The sequence below is a fragment of the Bidens hawaiensis genome, unplaced genomic scaffold (genome assembly GCF_021521415.1).
Source record: "Bidens hawaiensis isolate Kalapana, Puna unplaced genomic scaffold, B.hawaiensis_p1.1 tig00002631_1, whole genome shotgun sequence".
Classification (NCBI taxonomy): Eukaryota; Viridiplantae; Streptophyta; class Magnoliopsida; order Asterales; family Asteraceae; genus Bidens; species Bidens hawaiensis.
Genome location: NW_027491143.1, coordinates 487,126 through 508,121, shown reverse-complemented (window position 1 = coordinate 508,121; position 20,996 = coordinate 487,126). Strand labels below are relative to the sequence as shown.

At 33.7% G+C, this 20,996-nt stretch overlaps 2 protein-coding genes and 1 pseudogene across 2 annotated transcripts in view; all 3 read left to right on the top strand.

Moving 5' to 3' along the window:
• The window catches only part of LOC143620719 (trehalose-phosphate phosphatase A-like), a 44,060-nt gene that overhangs the window by 7,239 nt on the left and 15,825 nt on the right, over window positions 1-20,996 (top strand). The window lies entirely within an intron of this gene.
• On the top strand, window positions 5,056-6,045 carry LOC143620720 (trehalose-phosphate phosphatase A-like; annotated as a pseudogene).
• LOC143620721 (beta-fructofuranosidase, soluble isoenzyme I-like) lies at window positions 15,598-20,521 on the top strand. Its single transcript, XM_077092348.1, has 6 exons — window positions 15,598-16,011; window positions 16,656-16,664; window positions 18,448-19,304; window positions 19,499-19,660; window positions 19,742-19,977; window positions 20,067-20,521. The coding sequence occupies exons 1-6, from the start codon at window positions 15,639-15,641 to the stop codon at window positions 20,359-20,361; spliced, it is 1,932 nt and encodes a 643-aa protein (XP_076948463.1). The 5' UTR covers window positions 15,598-15,638; the 3' UTR covers window positions 20,362-20,521.

The window sequence follows — 20,996 nt, the reverse complement described above, 5'->3', positions numbered from 1 at the left end:
GGAAAAAATCTTTTGTATTTCTTATATGCTAATAACTTATATTCTGGTGACTGTTGATTGATTTTTGGTTGTTTTAAATTTTGAATGTTTAGTTATAGCGTATTATGTTCATTTTTTAATTCATTATTTGTTGAGTTCTTTATTGTTGAGTGAAGTGTCATATTGAAGACAAAATATTAAAGAAAAGGTATTACTGAACTTGCAATCAAAGTTTCAAATTGAGAATGCAATATTATAGTGGCATTTTAGATATTTGCACTTGTAGATATACGTCCTGCTTGCGGTGCGCGCATATAATGTATGTATGTGTGAACCCTCGGGTGGGCAAAAGTGAAACTGCACTAATTTTGACGTTATTTTACTAATCTCGTGAAAATAACGTTAAAAGTGGCGGAAGGTTAATCAGGCATCATGTGGTGGCGTTGATAGCCGAAAGACAAGGGTACATGCACTGATCAACCGGTGTTCCGATGATTGAGTGCTATGTGCCTTATGTCCAAGGCTTGATGCAAAACCACTATTGAGCCGGGGGTCTCACCGAAAGTAGTCTCTCTATCCCTATGGGATAGAAATAAATAATAAGAGTTAAAATAGGATGATAACTTATATTACTTAGTTTGATAGGGACATATCTGGATTTTCCACTATTTTCGCTTAAAAGTAAAATAGTTCTTAGATTATAATTTAGAGACAAGGTTTTAAGCATTTTGAATACATGTTGAGTGACTTTGGTCCACTTGACTCGTGCACACCGGAGGAATAAGTTTAAACTCTCACTTCGCATGAACTCTTGTGTTTATAACAGGTAAATGAATTTATCAAAAGACGAGTCTGACTCCTTTAAGTAGACAGTGTTCAAAACCTCATTTTAAGTCTTGTGTGTCTTGCTTATGAATAAAGTTAAATGCTTCATCTCACCTTGAGTTCACTTTGTTACGTTTATAGTATCATGGAAATCAAATGGATTGAATTAGGTTATGTTTAATCTCTAACTAGGTTACTTACCCGTGTAGCACACGGGTTAGAATAAGTACTTTTTTAAAATAATAACATAATGTGAAATACAAAAAAAATGTATCACATATATAAAGATATATTATACGATAAAATAATTACACATTACGCAATTTGGAAATAAAAGTTGTTAGTAAATTCATAAATCATAAATTATTTATTTGTTATTTTCTATATCAAAACTTTATTGTGAATGACTACTTTTTTAAACCAACTCATGGACCAAAATTCATTCTAATCTTAAATTGTTTTGACATGAACAATGTTTGATACTTTAACCGGTTAAAGAAACCCGTCCGTTTCGTATTGGTTACTTATAAAAATCTAATATTAATAATTAATGTAATATATTTTATATTAAACAAATTAGCATATTTATGATGGTATTAATTCTTTTAAATTAGGATCTAAAAATTAAAAATTGAAAATGAAATATTAAAAAGAGAAATGTAATTAATATGAGAGAGGGGAGGAAAAATTTTGTAAGGATAAACATAGTAATGACATGTGATATTAGAAAACTTTATTTATTAAATAGTATAGATTGGTCAAATTGATGAATTTTATAAATACTTCTTTGTTTTTATTTTAATACAAAATATATTTGATGATTTAAATTAAGAAAGAATTATTGCAAAACAAACGTACAAAATTCAAATCATTCCCTTGTAAATGTATAAATTTTCATATTATATATTTTTTAAAATAATGGTTTTTCAGCCCGTGTATCACACGGGCATATAACCTAGTATATAATAAAGGAAAAGTAATACTTATGGGAAAGCAACTTTATTGTTGGTGTGAGTTTCAAAAATTGAATGATATAAGTATTTGTTGGTAAGATAAATAATAGTTATCAATTATCAAACCAAACCTATAAACTAGTTTCTTAATTTCTATACTTGTAGAGCAAATATAAGAAAATGTATACTTAAGTTTTATTAAATTTTATATTTATATGAGTTATACTAAGGGTAGTTAAATTTTAGAGATCATTTGATAGGTTATGTTGAATGATAATGCAAATAGAAGGTTTTTGTTGCATTTTCAACTCCGCAATGTACCGTGACGAATCAACGTTAGTAACCTATGCACAATTGTGTTTAATTGAGTTTTTATGATAATCTTATATCATTATTTTAATTTTTATATTTTAAACTATACCGACTACAAATTTGGACTATGAAAAATGTCAGTACCTTAGCAAACCAACTCACATCAAACCGAAACCCCTTGTGTACTCTGCGTGAAGCGCGACCTCTTCCATTAATGCATTATGAATGTATAAAAATTGAAAAAAAAATACTTGTACATTACGCATTAAGAAGATATAACAGATTTGCTTGTCTCAACTCTAAAACCGATAAATCTTAGATATTCTTTTTGTTGAAACGGTAAATATATCAAAATTATTTGGGTAATGTCAAATAATGTTTGAAACTTGAAAGTCAATTTAATTATTTTCTTTAAGGGTATGTTAGGCTAGAAACTTTTAAGAGCTTCAAGCTTTAAGCTTATAAAAAAAAACTCATTTAGTAAAAAGTTTTGTTGGGTAGAAGTAGCTTCAAGTTTTTAGATTGGTAGAAAAAGCTCCATATTTAAACGCTAGTATTAGTATCATTTCAGAAAAAGCTAGCTACAATCTTTTACATTTGAATTTACAAGTTTAGTACTTGAACTTCTATCAATTTTTGTTAATTTATATAATAGTTACACATTCAACCCTTATTCAAAACTAACTACCCCCACGACTTTTTTAAGGAGCTTAACTTTTTCACACGTTAATAATTTTTTAAACAAATTACATCATAAAAACGAGCATTTTATTCTCTTTAATTTGAGTATGATATTGTTATACTTCTTTAACTTTAAAAAATTAACATGCTACGTGATTATCGGTTATGATCGGTAACAAGTTGAGTCAGGTGAGCACGAGTCATGTGTAAGACCAAATTAGGAGTCGAGTCAGATGAACTTGAGTCATGTGTAAGACCAAATTAAGGTCAGAACGAGTCGATACAAAAGGGTTAAATTAATTCGGTTCGTGTCTGTACGTTTTTGAGTCGAAAAAGGTCAGGTCAGAACATGTTTCAGATTAGAACAGTGCATGTTCAGAGAGGGGTTCATATCAAAATATGTTGGTTTAAAAAATTATTTATTTGAAATTACTGTATATTTCAGCTTTGTTTTTTGATTGTCGCCATCAGTTACACGCTTACAGCCTTTCCATGAGTTACACGTTTACATTCAGGTTATGCATGCACTGTCATCAAGTGAATCATGTACTGACACTGATTATGCGGTTGATGTTAGGTGTGCGCCCATTCTGCCGCACCACGCGGGCACCCAGCTAATTTTATTAAAAGCTTCTACTAATCTGCCAAACACCTAAACAATTTTAAAAAGCTACAACTAGCAGCTACCAGCTTCCGGCCTTCAGCTACCGGCTTTCAGCTTACAGCAAACACCAAATCTTTAATATTGTAAGAAAGGTGATGCTCCATATCCAATTACTAACGTGTGGTAGTGGTGAAAAGTAAGTGTTCAAACTTCAAAGAGCACCTTGTTTCCTTTTTCTCGCCGACATGAATACATTTCACTTTCTAACTACCCAAACCATGGACAACCCCAAGTCCTAACTATCCAAACACATAAACAAAAGGGTGATTCAAAGTTCATTTCATAGTATCGGTCTCGGTTTTACTCTGTGAACTGAAGACCCGAATCTTAACAGACCCGATACCCGGATTCATACACAGGTCCAATCCTCGGGTATGGTTTTTTTATCAAGTTCGGTCTCGGGTCGGGTCGAGTTTAACCCGGGTTAACTCATTTGCACAGCCCTAAGTCATATACCTAGAACTTAATGATGAAGCTAACTCAAGATCAAGAATCGAGTCGTGCGCGTCTGCTAGTGGAACCAAAAAAGGATATCAGAATCTCCAACCCACCACAAAAAACGAATAAGTTTAAACCTTAAAAGATATCTTAGCTTAAAAACTAAGTTACACAACCCATTCTATATAACCTCCACCACAACACCATCTTCCATAATTCAATGGCGTACTTTAAAAATATCAAAAAGCTTCTAGCTGCTAAAAAGGTTCTAATATTGTTCACCTCCAAGCGCCGCCTACGCAAGCTCCAAAATATATAAGTTTTGGAGCGAATAAATTGTAAGGACGTATCACAATTATTTTACTTTATTAGAATACGTAGAGGTAGATGTACATTATTAGAATATATTTCACAACATACTTGGTGAAATTTAAAAATCCACAACAAACCATGTTAATTAAATATTGAAAATTTGTGAAAGACTTTAGCTGTATCTTTCACATCGAAATGCCTCATTGTTTTAAATTTTCATCGAATACCGATTGTAGAACAACTCATTCTCGATTTAAAAGTCAAATATATTTGATGATATAATACGACTATATTTGTAATACAATTTTTTTACATAATATAAAGAGGCTTAGTTATCTTTTTTTATTTATATTAAATTATTCATTGTAATTTATACATTAATTTATCCCGTGTAATACACGGGTTTCTAAAACTAGTATTGAATATAATGTATAAATATCACACGTTATATCTACATTAGAACATATTTTGTACATCTTTGTATTTATGTATAACAATAATTAGAGATATATCTCCACTAGAATATGCTGTATCTTTTTATATGTTTCAATGAATAAAATCAACTTTGTGAATACCGTAAAATTTCAATCTTTTCATTGTATATACAAAATATATTTAAAATTATAATTACCAATTTCGGTATAGTAAATCAATAACTATAAGGTAATAAATAAATGCTAAATATAAAATGTTTGATCTTATATATGTTGAGTTTTTCCTGGACTTTTTAATTGTAAGACACGAAAGCTGTGTTAGAATCTGATAATATTGGTACATATTTTTCCATTATTTGTGTTGTTCTTATTTGTCTATGTTGTATTGTTACATATACTGTTAGTTGTTAATTACCGTCTAGTTAAATTCTTACATTGATCACAACTAGAGAACATAATGGATTTTAAGGTAAATCACATTGCCCCGATACTGACCGAACCCACGTCCGTTAACCAACCATACTAATCTTCTCGACTACTTGATGATGTTTGTTCTACTAGCTAGCTGGTTGGATGCCATGAAATCTTCTTCCCCAAGGAAAAATATTAATAAAAACAACGCCTATGAGTTTTCGAATGACTTCGCTTACCACGACTGGATGGTATTCATATTTCGTTTAGTCACTTTCGTCACGTTCGTTTTTAATATTTGCACAAATTAATAAATTATATGCTAACTTTTCTTGAATTGTTTTTGTTGTTTTGTAGGTTAAGTATCCGTCTGCGCTTACTTCCATTGAACATATTGTGACTTATGCCAAGGGGAAAGCGAATACCGTTGTTTCTAGATTATGATGCCCCGATTGTTGACAATCCAGTTCATGCCTTTATGTCATATGATGTGAGAATCTAATATCTAGTTTGGTTCATTTAATATGCGGGTTCAAAGTTTTTAACACCTACTCGTAAAAAGATGCGTGCTGTTGTTAGAAACGTGGTGAAGTACATTCCAACAACAGTTGTTAGCGGCAGAAGCCGTGCAAAGGTACTTTATTGTTGTTAGTTTTATCATTAACTTTTATAAAAATTTTAGTTTTAATTGGTTATATGTTTTCTCAGGCATACAACTTTGTAGGATTGAAAGAACTATATTATGCTGGTAGCCACTGCATGGACATATTGGGTCCGGTCCAGTCTCCATCCGATCAAACAACCGAAGGAAGCTTGTACCATCCTGCTACTGAATTACCAACAATGATCAAGGAGGTTATTATTTCAAACTTGTTTAAATTTTGTAGCAATAGCTTCTAGTTTTATAATACTTATTGCGCGTGCGTATTTGAAACGGATTTTTGTGTCACTTGTTGAGATCATGAAGAACATAGAAGGAGCAAAAGTTGAAGACAACATGTTTAGTGTCTCGGTGCACTACCGCAACGTGGAATGAAAAGGTAACGCGTAACGTGGAATGAAAAGGTAACGCGACGTGTTACCTTTTCATTCCACGTTGCGGTAGTGCACCGTGACACTAAACTTGTTGTCTTCAACTTTTGCTCCTATGTTCTTCATGATCTCAACAAGTGACACAAAAATCTGTTTCAAATACGCACGCCCAATAAGTATTATAAAACTGGAAACTATTGCTACAAAATTTTAAACAAGTTTGAAATATTAATCTCCTTGATCATTGGTGGTAAGTCAGTAGCAGGATGGTACAAGCTTCCTTCGGTTGTTTGATCGGATAGAGATTGGACCGTTTATCAACTTACTAGCGAATAGTGATACATAAGAAGTCCTTTTTATGATCTGCTGACTCCTAACATATTAAAAATCTTTTTCTTTTAGATTATATATTTTTTGTGAAAGTTTATTAACTTATATGGTAGTTTAAATTTTTTATGCATTAATCTTGTTTCTTGAGTTTGCCTATTGTTTGTGTATATGTTAGAAAACAATCATTGGTTTTTTTTTTTTACTTTATGTTCTCTCCTTTTTATTCAAACATTCAAAAGAGAACCTTGTTTAAAACTAGATGCCCCAAAAGTATACTTGTTAAATGTATGTATCTACCATTTAGATTCATGACTCTATTGTCCATGTCAAGTTAAAAGGCAGGAAATGGCATTGCAAGCTTGTGTTAAGTAAACGGGACTAATTAAGTTCGAGCACGAGCTGACTTAATTAACTTAAGGCTGCTTGAGTAGGCTTGCTTGACACTTTAGTTCAGCTTGGGTTTAAATGCCATCAACTTTCACTCGTTAAACACAAACTTTATTATCATTCTTGTTGATTTAATATTTTTTAATAATGTGATGTAATTAGGTGACATTTTAAAAAAAAAACATGTGGGTTCCACACAGGGTCGGCCCTAGGGCTGGGTGGTCAACGGCCTCCAGCCTGACACTCCGCTAGGCCCAATATTTTTTTATAAAAAATATATGTATTTTTATGAAAAACGGTATGTATATTTAATATTTAAACTCAATTACATAACTAACTTAGTCTAGTGGCAATGAGTATGACTCTCAACCAAAAGGCTGTGAGTTATAATATGATTTGAGACATGTTTAAAACTATTTTTATACAAAAATCTTTTACACAACTCAAATCATAACCAAGTAAGATCATTTAAAAATTAAATTGTTTAAACTCAACAAAATACTCCTTACTTATGGCTCAAAATAGTTCTCGTCTTCGGCCCAAAAGATTTTTTCAATTCTCAGAGCGGACCCTGGTTCCACACCACCAACTCCTATCTTCTTTTTCATAAACCACAACCTCGATCGATACATAACCACCACTCACCCACCCAACCACCTTCAGCTCAACGATCAAATCCATTCTAGTCACACGACCAGCTGTCGCCAGAAACGACCTCCACACCTATTGCCAACGAGGCGAATTGAACCCGAGTTGGCCTCTTTAACTCAGGACAACTTGAGCAGGCTTGCCTGACGCCTTAATTTGTCGGCTTGGTTTATTTACTATTTATTTTATTTTATTTGAATGAACTTTCATGTTTTATTTGAGCCTTCTGGCTTCTACAATTATGAAAATGTAGGGTACATATAAATTAGGTTTATTGGATTTTAATAATCCAAACTTTGGCTTATTGGTCGATATTTATCTCAATTTAAGAAATTCCATAGAATAATCCCAGCTTTCACTCTGTTGGTCTTCACTGAGCCTTTTCTTAACAGAAACTAACCCAGTTAGTTTTAAGGCAAAATATGTCATTTTTACAAATTTAGGGGGATAAACGAAAAATATAAATTAACTTAAAAACTCCACGAAATGGGCGCAACCACCACCGTGGTCGCCGCAACCGACATCGCGACCCTCGACACTGCCACCACCACGACCGCCGTCGTCGACATCGTCACCACCACCATTGCGGCCTCCGCCACCGGTGGTGGCGGTGGAGGCAATGGCGGAGGTCGCTGTGGTAATTTTGGTGTCGACGGCGGCGGTTGTGGTGGTGGCGGTGGCGGTGTCGAGGGTCGTGGTGTCGGTGGCGGCGACCGCGGTGGTGGTGGCGCCTGTGTCATTGAGTTATTAAGTTTTTTACATTTTTCGTTTGTCCCACTCAATTTGTAGAAATGACATATTTTGCCCTAAAACTAACTGGGTCAGTTCCTGTTAAGAAAAGGCTCAGTGGAGGCCAATAGAGTAAAGTTGGGATTATTCTAGAGAATTTCTTAAGTTGGGATTAATATCGACCAATAGACCAAAGTTTGAATTATTAAAATCCAATAAACCTATAAATTAGCCCTTCACCAAGGTTAATTTTATTTATTTAATAATAATAATATTTTTGTATGTATTTCTGTAGTTGTGTGGTAAGCTAGAACTTAATGGGTACTTTGTACCATATTCTTGTGATGAATTGTTAACAGGCACCACGTGAGAACGTGGTCGACTAAAGTTGGCCCACCTAGATCGTTAGGTTAAAATCTCTGTTTTGTGTGGTTGAGAATCGACACCGTGTTCCGTTTGTTTTCGACTTGTCATGTCTTATAAATGAGATAATTGCCATCAAATTAATAACTATTTAATAACTAGTTTTTGTCCATCGTATTATGGGGGTTGTTTTATATTTTTTGTTCTAATATTTATTTATTTTTTAAATTTATATTTGTTTTATTGTATTAAAGTTAATAATATACTTATGGTTTGAAATTGTTTCACAGATAAAGGAGATATTATAACCCGGTTTAAAAGTTATATGGTTTTGATGAGACCCAAGACCCGTTTATTTTTTACTATAAAATTGGTTTTTTTAATTATAAATAATATTTATGAAAGTTAATAATATACTTAGTGTTTGATGAGACCCAAGACCCGTTTATTTTTTTTACTATAAAATTGGTTTTTTAATTTAAATTATATATATATATATATATATATATATATATATATATATAATTTAAATTAAAAAACCAATTTTATAAATAAAAAATTTTATAGTCTAGTCATAAAAATAGAGTGTATATTTATAAAAAATAAAAAAAATTCGCTGGAGCCCCTCCACACCAGGGCCAGGGGCTCCAACACACCCCTTATCCAGTTTCTCTCTCTGCCACACGTCATAATATTATTGGTTGGAGCTCCCATTAAAGCCTCCATTAAAGCCCCCACACCCCTCAGCCTAGACAGATTATGGTTTTATACAAAAATAGAGTGTAGTCATAAAGCCTTTATAATGCCTCAAATATATATATATATATATATATATTTAAAATAAATAAGATATTAATTTTTAGTATATCCTATTTTATAGGATTTTTACATTAATAATTTGGTGAGAATAATATTTTATTTAATGAGATGTTATAACCCGCTTAAGGAATATATGGGTTTGGTAAGACCTATATGTGACATTCGTCAATTTCGGGTCACTTTTGTTATGTAAACCCGACCCGTTTGTAACCCGAACATTTCAAATATATAAAATATTGGATCTTGTCATTTAAAATATATAAAATATATAAAATATTGTTATTTTTATATTATGCATTGTTTGACCATTTAAACATACCAATTTTTATGCAAACCATAAAAGAATCTTTATACCCAACCCTTCACTCCTTCCCTATATATACACACCCATCTTCTTCATTTTACTCTTGCTACATCTCCAAAAAACCCTCTCAAACTCCATAGATTCAAGGTTGTTATTTCTTATGTATTTTTTTGAAGTTTTGACTTCTCAAGTCAAACTAACTATAGTCTTTCATTCTAACTTGTTCATCTAACATTACTAACTCTTGAATATGGTGGTACAACATATATATAATACACACCCCTTGTTTCCTTTATTTGTTACTTCACCGACTTTGGTTGGTTAAGTTTCGAATGTCATAAGGCAAGGCTTCATGGAGGACTTCGTGTTCTTGATATATATTTACACACACATAACTTGTTATACATATCACTTATGACTAACTTCTAACCCTTTAGTTTGTTCATCTTATTTACAAGTTCCATGGTGTGGGTTTGTATAAGACTAACCTCATTCTAACCGATTTGTTGGAACGAAATCGGTGAAGCTCAAATCACGGGACCCGAAATGGTCCAAGAAGCCACCGACGTCATTGATCAAATCCGTAAAAATCTCCTAACCGCTAGAAATCATCAAAAGAGTTACGCCAACAAACGGCGAAAGCCGATCGAATTTAATGTTGACGATCTTGTCCTTCTAAAAGTATCTCCTTGGAAGGGGGTAGTCCGTTTTGGAAAGAAGGGTAAACTAGCTCCTCGTTTCGTTGGTCCTTTTAAAATTCTTGAGCGTGTTGGGAAAGTAGCGTATCGACTTGAACTACCGCAAGAACTTGCCGGTGTTCATCCGACATTTCATGTTTCGAATCTCAAAAAGTGCCTAGCCGAGGGTAATCTTCATATACCCCTCGATGAAGTTCATGTTGATGAGTCTATGATTATGGTTGAACGACCCGTTGAGATTATGGATCGCAACGAGAAGAAAACCAAACGTAGTCGTATTCGGTTAGTAAAAGTTCGTTGGGAATCACGGCGTGGCGCGGAGTTTACTTGGGAGTGAGAAGACGCAATGAAAGAGAAGTATCCACATTTGTTTGCATCGTCGTCTTCATCTTAATTTCGGGACGAAATTTGCTAAAGTAGGGAATACTGTGACATTCGTCAATTTCGGGTCACTTTTGTTATGTAAACCCGACCCGTTTGTAACCCGAACATTTCAAATATATAAAATATTGGATCTTGTCATTTAAAATATATAAAATACATAAAATATTGTTATTTTTATATTATGCATTGTTTGACCATTTAAACATACCCATTTTTATGCAAACCATAAAAAAAATCTTTATACCCAACCCTTCACTCCTTCCCTATATATACACACCCATCTTCTTCATTTTACTCTTGCTACATCTCCAAAAAACCCTCTCAAACTCCATAGATTCAAGGTTGTTATTTCTTATGTATTTTTTTGAAGTTTTGACTTCTCAAGTCAAACTAACTATAGTCTTTCATTCTAACTTATTCATCTAACATTACTAACTCTTGAATATGGTGGTACAACATATATATAATACACACCCCTTGTTTCCTTTATTTGTTACTTCACCGACTTTGATTGGTTAAGTTTCGAATGTCATAAGGCAAGGCTTCATGGAGAACTTCGTGTTCTTGATATATATTTACACACACATAACTTATTATACATATCACTTATGACTAACTTCTAACCCTTTAGTTTGTTCATCTTATTTACAAGTTCCATGGTGTGGGTTTGTATAAGACTAACTTCGGTTTAACCGAAACTAGTCCAAACCGGAAACCAAACTTTTGTTTACTAGTTTTGTTAAAATAGTTGTTTAAACATGTTTATTGCTAGATTTGAGTTTCAAAAATCATTTTTACAAGTTCTTTGATATTAAGCATATGGAATCCATCTATGAACTCGTTGGGAGATGGAAACCGAACTAAACCGAAACTTTTGCTTAAAAGACTTGTAGTTAACTTTTTTTGTTGTAAAATTTAAGTTTTCTTCATTTATAAACCAATATACAAGTTCTATGATATTTGGGCATGTAGAAACCATCTATGAACTATTTGTGAGATGGAGACCGAACTATACCGACTTTTACTCGCTTAAGACACACAAGTGTGTTTTTAGTTATCAAGACTTGTATATTTCTTTAAAAAAAATAGTTTACAAACTGATTTTAATTATTTTTCTTAAGTACTTGGAATAGTTGGATCCAACTTGATCTCATAACATAGTTTGGACCGACAAAACCGAACACTCGCTTAACGTGCGTTGTTAGTTCTAAACAACAGATCTACGTACTTGGTTAAGTGTTAGTATGTTTTAATGAGTTATCTCGTAACAATTAATATTTTGGAAAGTTGACTTTGGGTTCGACCATTTGTCAAGACCCGAACCGACAACCCGAACACTCGTTAAAAACCCGTTTTAGTATCTTTAGCCTAATGGAACTTGCATTTTAGCATTTTCCCCACCTTATTACTTAACATTGGTTAAGTAAATATTAAGGTTAGATACTTTAAACCGGTTTTGAGCAAACTTACATTTTTTAAAAGGGTTATTATTATAAATTCTTAAATAGTTACATTTTAAACCTTGAACTTTAATTGATTAGTTTTTGCAACAATTATTTTATTTAAAGATCTTCAAGACAACCTTTCTAAATCCAAGACTTTCTTTTATTTAGGCTTCATACGTTAAACTCGTCGTTCCGGCAAATCTCCAAATAATCAATCTTTCAAGTTTATTACTTGAACGTGAGTAACTTCATACCCCGTTTTCTATCTTTATTTTGGGGGTGACATTTCAACTTATCTAAACTAAATGTTTTATACTTGGGGTCTTAAACCACAAACGTTGTTGTATACCTTACTTGAATAATTGCTCGATTTGGTGTTCTATGCTTATTTGACTATGTGTTTATCGCTTTTGGATGGTGGAACTATAAATCCTAGACCATTTGGCAACCCCTCATGGCAAGGTGTCGTTAACGTAATGCAATTAACGATAACTATAAAATCCTAAACTATTTGGCAACCCCTTATAGTTGGGTGTCGCTAACTTGTTAGCAATAACTATTTATCCAAGTTTATAGCTATTATTTATGGTTTTGTATACTAGTTTTGTGGCTTTTCATACTATATATCTATTGTTCAAACTTATGAATTGCTCACCAACCTTTGTGTTGATAAACTTTATTTTATGAAATGTTACAGGTTTGCATCTAGGTTGATTATGGAGTTTGGTGAAGAAAACATCACAAATACCGTTAGGATATTAGCAAAAATGAACAATATTTGATTTGCTATATTTTGTTATATTTTGTTGTATTTGAGTTATGAATATTTGGTTATGTGACATTTTCGATGTTGTGAAATGAAATGAGTTTGTTAAATATTGTCGCTTTAAATAGTGTCATGCGCTTATGAGCAATCGTTGCACCCCGGCATGTTCCGCCGCCTTTGGTCGGGGTGTGACACCATACCCATGAATTTGGGTCAAATGCATGAGAAGCTTCCATTTAAAACTCAAGCAAATCTGGTGACTCCAAGAAAGGGGGGAGCGACCACATCGCGACACATAGGATTTTTGGGTTTTTGTTTATATATATTATAGATTAGGATAAAAATACAATACTCGAACTAAATATCTTTCATAGAAAAAAAAAGCCATTGGTTATTCACACACCCTTTTATGTTATTTACACCCTTTTAACATACCTCTATCCTATAAAGGTATGAATAACACATCCCAAAAAAACCGAGGTGCCGCTAGAGCATTGATCATAAGGTTCATGATGTTTGAACCATGACTTCATTGCGAAGCTTCTTTTGGGCCAGGGCTGGCTCTGACCCCCCCCCCCCTTTAATTTTTACGCAGTAATGTAATTTACTTGTTTTTCACATGTAAATTTTCATACGCAGTTTAAATTTACTCGTTTTGCGACCAGAAAGTTGAGGCCCCCCTCCTTTATGTTTTTTTCTAAATACATTTTGTGTTCGGGCCTCCGACATTCGGCGTTCGCATCCAATCTTCGCCCATGTACGACTTCTCTTCCACAATAGTATGTTACAATTGTTGAGCTTGAGGAACAACTTTAGTTTTTTAACGGTTAAGTTAATATGGTAAACAGTCGAACGAGGGCAGAAGAAGGAACACAAAAGAAAAAAAATTCAAAATCGTAAGGGTTGTGCAAGTAACAAAAAAACCGATCCAAAACAAAAAAAACTAAAAAACCGAAACGAAACAAAAACCGACAGCTTGGTTGTACGTTTTTGTAAAAACCGAACTTACGGTTCGGTTTTGATTTTGCATGAATTAAAACCGAAAAAAACGAACCGAATGTATAATTTTTTTATTGTTATTTAAATAATTAATAAGTATAAAACTCGAATATTTTTTACTACATAAATAATTATCCACTAGTTAAAAATTAACAAAATTATATATACTTAATATTCATTATTTTTCCCCAACTTTTATTTCGGCCTAAAATATTCAAGCTCGAATGAAAAAAATCAAAACTAAAACGAAAACCGGAAAAGCTAAACCGAAACCGAACAGTTTCAAAAATTCAAAAACTGAAGTTTTGGTTGTTGGTTTGGTTTTAGCCTAAACCAGCACCGAAACGCATCACGCACACTCCTATGACTAGAATGGCCTCATATGAGATACTTGTTTGGAATAAACACCTGTCCTTTCAAGGAAACAAAGACGTAGGAATGAGTAACCCGTTGAAACCATATATGTAATTAATAAAAAGTTGGAATTAAATGCTAAATCTTGACTTAATTAAAAAAACCCGTGTAATTAACTTGTAAATTCCTAATTCAAACTCGAAGAACCAAATTATAAACATGTAAAAGACATACAATAGAGAGGTTAAACTTGCTTACCAACTTAAAAAAAAAAGTCTTGCGGATTACGGGTCCATAAATGAATTTGACTAAGTATGTTTAATATTCATTTGTGATTTCAAAGTCACTAGTATTATGGGTCTATTTTTATTTTGTGTTTCTATTTTGTAACATGTTATTGAAAGATGGATGATCCCCAATAGAGGTGCACAAGAGGTGCACAAAAAACCCGGATCTGGATCCGAAATAAAAATTCGGAACCGATTTTTTTAATACCCGAACCCGTACCCGACCTTACCTGTAGGGTACAGATAGGACATGCATTTCGGTACTAAAACCCGAACCTGAACTGGACCCGATTTGTACCCGGTAATACCCGAAAACACGAACACGTTCATACCCAGAACATGGTTTTTCCAATACTCAAAACCGGGTATTTCAAATACCCGATGTATACCCGAAAAATACTTTAAAAATACCCCTAAAAAGTGCAACCTTTTAAAAAATCCAATCTATACCCGAAAAATACAGAAAAAAAAAACCCGAAAAACCCACAAATAGGGTTTTTTCAATACCCGAAAATAGGGTATTCAAATACCCGGTTTTAAAGCACCCGGTTCTTTACCCGACCCGAACCCGATGCATAGGGTATGGTTTAGAGAGACAATACCCGGACCTGACCCCGACCCGGTTTTTACCAATATCCGATTTTTCAATACCCTGTCATGCCCGGACTCGGTTCCATACCCGAGCCCGGGTATTTGAAAAACTCGATTTGTGCACCTCTAATCCCAAATATGATCCAACTAGGGTTGTGAACGATCTTCTCATACAAGACTCGAGCTTGGGTTCTATAACTAAACTCATTTTTTTATGACGTAGCTTGTGAGTGACTCGAGTTGTTTACATCCCTAAATACTAACCCCATGAAAGTATAACACCACCCCTACATACATCCCCATCAATACATCAAAGTATTTGAATTAAAATAAAAAGCCTAAAGTAGACTTGACCCACCAACCATACAAATGGGCCACCCATGGCCCAAACCATATTTCCATCCAACATATACTAGAAGTCTAGAACTGTCCATAACTTCATATGGTTGTTTAAATACTCCAAACCATACTATCCATCAACACCACCACCACGATGAATGTTAACAATATTAATCTTCAACATGCAACATATTCTCCTTTGCCGGACCACCACCACCCACAATCACGCCGCCGCCGACCCATCATCCTCTTATCCACAATCTTTCTTTCCATGTTATTATTTTCATCTTTGATAGCTTTAGTGCTAAACCAACATAGTCAACCACATGATACATATTTAAACAACCCTGGTAACGAAAAGTCAACGCAGGCAAAGCCCGTGTCTAGAGGGGTGTCACAAGGTGTGTCGGAGAAGAGTAATAATATTATGTCATTCTCCGGTGAGGAGACATACCCTTGGACCAATGCTATGCTTTCTTGGCAAAGAACTGGCTTTCATTTTCAACCTCCAAAAAATTGGATGAATGGTAATTTATATCAAACTTTAATATAATTAATTAAAGGGTAATGCTATAAGTTACAACATCATCCCATATGAAGTTCACACTATAAATCGGTCGTTTAAGGGCATTCTGGCTTAATGGTAGGGCGGTAGCGTAGTTGCTTCTCCTATGAGGGAGCGCTTGTTCGAGCCTTTGAGCCTTCGTCGGGGGTTTATCGGGTTGTTGGGGTTTCCACGTACGGGAGGTTTTTGAGTCAGACCTAAAGCGTCTGATAACTGGGGGCAGTTGAAATCCCGTCATAAGCAAACTTGGAAAAGAATATTGTTAAAAAAATAACCAGCCACAAAACACTTGGCGATTGTTTTGATAAAAAAAAAAAGTCAACTTTAAGAATTATGGATCAGAAGACTCAAAATGGTGATAGAATAATATTCGGACGATCAAAGTTTGACTATTTTGGTCAAACGGCCGTTTGATCGACCTTGCCCAAACCACCGTTTAAAAACGACTTAGAATTAGATGTCAGATAGTGTGTATAGTTGGCCCCTTAATTAAAATGCCATTTATTTTTTCACTCTTCTCCACTAATCCTTTTCTTTTTTTTACTTGGCTGATGCTTTCTGGTCGTTGACTTTTGCTGACCGATGCATATATTTCTCTCTATATAGATCCTAACGGTATGCTCCCCCTCACTCTTGTTCTTACTCATTGTTTAATCAATTATTTTGTGACAGTTATATACTTCAAAACAAATTAATTAATTAAGACATTTAATTAGCACTAGATATCTTAAAAATTATGTGGTCAACTCTTGTGTTGCCAATATTTGTGGAAAAGTAAGTTTAACTTATTATTTTTTCCGATAAACTTATTTCAATAACAATTGGCCTACATTATTACATATCCACTTATTCCTGCAATTATGGATATTAATAAAAGGTATTTTATTTAATAGGAATGCAAGGGTAGATAAATGTAGTGTTAGGTTATAAATCGATGAAAAATGGGTGGCTTGTAAAGACCCTAAAGTACCCTTCTTACTTCTTAGCCTTAAGATAGAAAAGTCCAAAATATATATTGTTACATGTCCAAATGTCATAGAATATACTATTGTGTTTATATTTTATATATAGCACGTTTGTTTTAGGTTGAAGAACGTACTAGCTTGTATTTCATACATCTTTTATTGTACATCTACATATTCTTTTTTTTTTTAATTGATTGCATATTTACGTGTCTAGTAAAATAACAAAATTTTATGTTAAATTGCATATCAACTAGATATGCAAGTCTATTACACATATTTTTGGGGTTCTAGTTTAGGAAAAGAGCTATCCAGTGAAAGTTATCATCCAATCATATTTTTTCAAAAGATATTTAGTATACGTTTTTGTGAGAAGAAAAATGATAGGATCCACCCTTAATTGTGCGCGATGTGTATGTTTAGCAACACTAAAAAATGTTAAACATAAAGATTGAACGTATTATGTTAGTGAACGTATTTAACAAAGTTGATTTCACACATAAATATAAAGGTACAAAATCAAATGGAGACCCATCAATAGATTTGATTATTTGAATAAGAAGTGACGTGGATAAATTTTATACAATCATCATTAATCATGTGGCTAGGTGTTCTATATTAACTAGCCTATCATATTATAACACGTGTCATATGTATTATTGGGTTTATGGGAATTAGCTGTCTGCTTACGACATGTAACTTGTAAGAGTTAATTGCCGTTTACGATAACCCACTCTCACTGTTTTATTCAAGAGGAAAATTTAAGCTATTCACGTAATATGATGCTAAGTTTAGGGGGCTAACTTTTAATTCTATTTTGAAGACTCATAAAACAATTAAAAAATATATTATTTAATTAAATAAAAATAGAAATGAAGAATTAGATAGAGTTTGGATCAAATAAAAATTAAATTAACGTGCTAAACGAGCGAATCAAATAGTGTAGTTTTATATGCAAGTAGTGTAATTACACTACATACAAAACAATTGTTTGACATAATTACACTACCTGTGTATATAACTATATTTGATTCGCATGTTTAGCATAATTTTTTAGTTTGTATGTTAATTTTCCCCGAATTAGATATATGAGATTTTAGATGATGAACAACATTTGAAGATAAAGTTAGATGGTGATAGATAATTGATTATAAATGCTTTTACATCTTACTAATTTATGGAATTTAATTTTCATGTTTGACTTAACATATATTTAACACCTAATATGATAATTCTTTCTCACCGTTTGACGCTTAGGTTTCAATTTTGTATGTCCGTTGGAATTAAATATAATATTTGTAAAGTAGTAACACACAAACAACAACTAACTATTCTAGTAATAGTATTGTTACAAAAGTAACAACAAAGAATAGTTTAAGTTTATTTTGACATCATTTATCGCGATGATTGATATATTGATAGCGAATGTAACTCAGGTCCATTATATCACATGGGTTGGTACCATTTATTCTACCAATACAATCCTGATTCCGCAATTTGGGGTAACATCACATGGGGGCATGCCGTTTCAAAGGACCTGATTAATTGGTTTTATCTCCCTTTTGCTATGATCCGAGATCAATGGTACGATATTAATGGTGTTTGGACAGGATCCGCTACAATCCTCCCCGACGGTAGGATCATCATGCTTTACACCGGAGACACTAATGAAGAAGTGCAAGTCCAAAACTTAGCATACCCTGCCAACCTATCTGACCCCCTCCTCTTGGATTGGATCAAGTATCCAGGTAACCCGGTTTTGACTCCTCCACCTGGTATTGGCACTAAGGATTTTAGGGATCCAACAACTGCATGGCTTGGACCAAATGGAAAATGGCTTGTCGCATTAGGCTCAAAGGTTAATAAAACTGGTATAACACTAGTTTATGAAACAACAAATTTCACGAGCTATGAGTTATTAGATGAGGTGATGCATGCTGTTCCGGGTACTGGTATGTGGGAATGTGTAGACTTTTATCCAGTGTCAATAACCGAGTCAAATGGGTTGGACACATCAGCTAATGGACCTGGTATTAAGCATGTGTTAAAATCTAGCTTGGACGATGATAAACATGATTACTATGCACTAGGGACGTATGATCCGATTAGTAGCAAATGGACACCTGATGATCCGGATTTAGATGTTGGTGTCGGCTTACGAGTAGATTATGGAAAGTACTATGCATCAAAAACATTTTACGATCAAAGTACGCAAAGACGACTTCTTTGGGGTTGGATTGGGGAAACCGATAGTGAAGCTGCTGACATCTTGAAGGGATGGGCCTCGGTTCAGGTAAAACCAAACTACATTTCGTCCTTGTCAACTATAGACATATAAATTTGTCACAAATAATGTATTTGTAGGACATCGATCACGATTTCATTAAACAAAATCAATAAAACAAATAAAGATACTCTCTTTTTATAATTTGAGAAATACTGGTACATTACTGTATAGTATTTTACTTGCGTAATTATGTTACGCAGACCATACCAAGAGAAGTTGTGTTTGACAAAAAGACGGGGACAAATGTTCTTCAATGGCCGATTAAAGAGGTAGAGAAGTTGAGGTCCAAAAGTACCGTATTCAAGAAAGTGGTTCTTGAACCGGGATCTCTTGCGCCTCTCAACGTAGGCTTAGCTACGCAGGTGATGCCCATTCTAAAATAGTAAGTATATATTATTTGCACGCAAGTAGATTATTAATACTATCCTTAAAAATATGCACAGTTAGATATATTAGCGACATTTGAAATCGATAAAGAAGTGGTAAAGACATCACTTGAGGCAGATGTGAGTTACAATTGCACCACAAGTGGTGGTGCCTCCTCAAGAGGTGCTTTTGGACCTTTTGGCTTAGTGGTTCTTGCAGACGAATCACTTACCGAACAAACTCCTATATATTTCTATATATCCAAAGGTGTTGACAGGGTTGCTTACACTCATTTCTGTGCCGATCAATCCAAGTAAGTTTGTAATTTGTCATATTGAATACCATATAAACAACTAACTAGCATGTTAATATTGTTGAATATTAATGTGTATATGTATGCAGATCATCAACAGCTTCAGATGTCACTAAGATAATATATGGAAGCACTGTTCCTGTGCTAGACGAAGAAAACCTTAGCATGCGATTATTGGTTGATCATTCAATCGTGGAAAGCTTTGCGCAAGGTGGAAGGACGGTTATAACATCAAGGGTGTATCCCACAAAAGCACTTTACTCCGCAGCAAAGGTGTTTTTGTTTAACAATGCAACAGAAGTAACCATAACCGCAAATGTAAATGTTTGGAACATGGATTCTGCACATATCGATTATTACCCCTTCCTCGATACTGATAGTTGAAAGTACGAAAATAGAAAGTCAGTCACCGTGTTATAATTGCCATATTTTTTTGTTTCATTGGAATATATCTCGTGTATACATAGTAATCACCATCAACACTTTAAAGTGGTTGATTTGGATGTACTAAAATTTATACAATGCCAAAAGACTTACTAAAACTTGCTAACCATCGTTGTCTACCTTCACTTACCGGTCATTGACACCTCTATCCGTGGCAGATTTAGGTAGTGTTTAGGGGTAGCCCAAGGTTATCCCTCAACTTTGTCGGTAAAGTGTAAATTAAGATTTTAGCAGTTTTATGAAACTAATACGTGTATTATATTTAGCAATTTAAAACCATTTAATAGACTTACTAGAGTGGGGGTTGTGTATATAAGAAGTTACGTGGACTGTGATCGCGTAGGTTTAATTTCAAAATTGATACATTAGCTATATAATTGTCTTCAAAATACGTCCTCAACTATCATTTGCACTGACTGTCAACCTTCCAGAACTAGATTTATCCATTAACTATAAATTGTTTACAAAATTAGAATATCATTAGCTAAAAAAAATGTTGATCCCCTGATTTTTTTTTCTAAATCCGCCACTGCCTCTACCGCCACCACCGTCGCTATTGTTACCTCCCCTGCTGC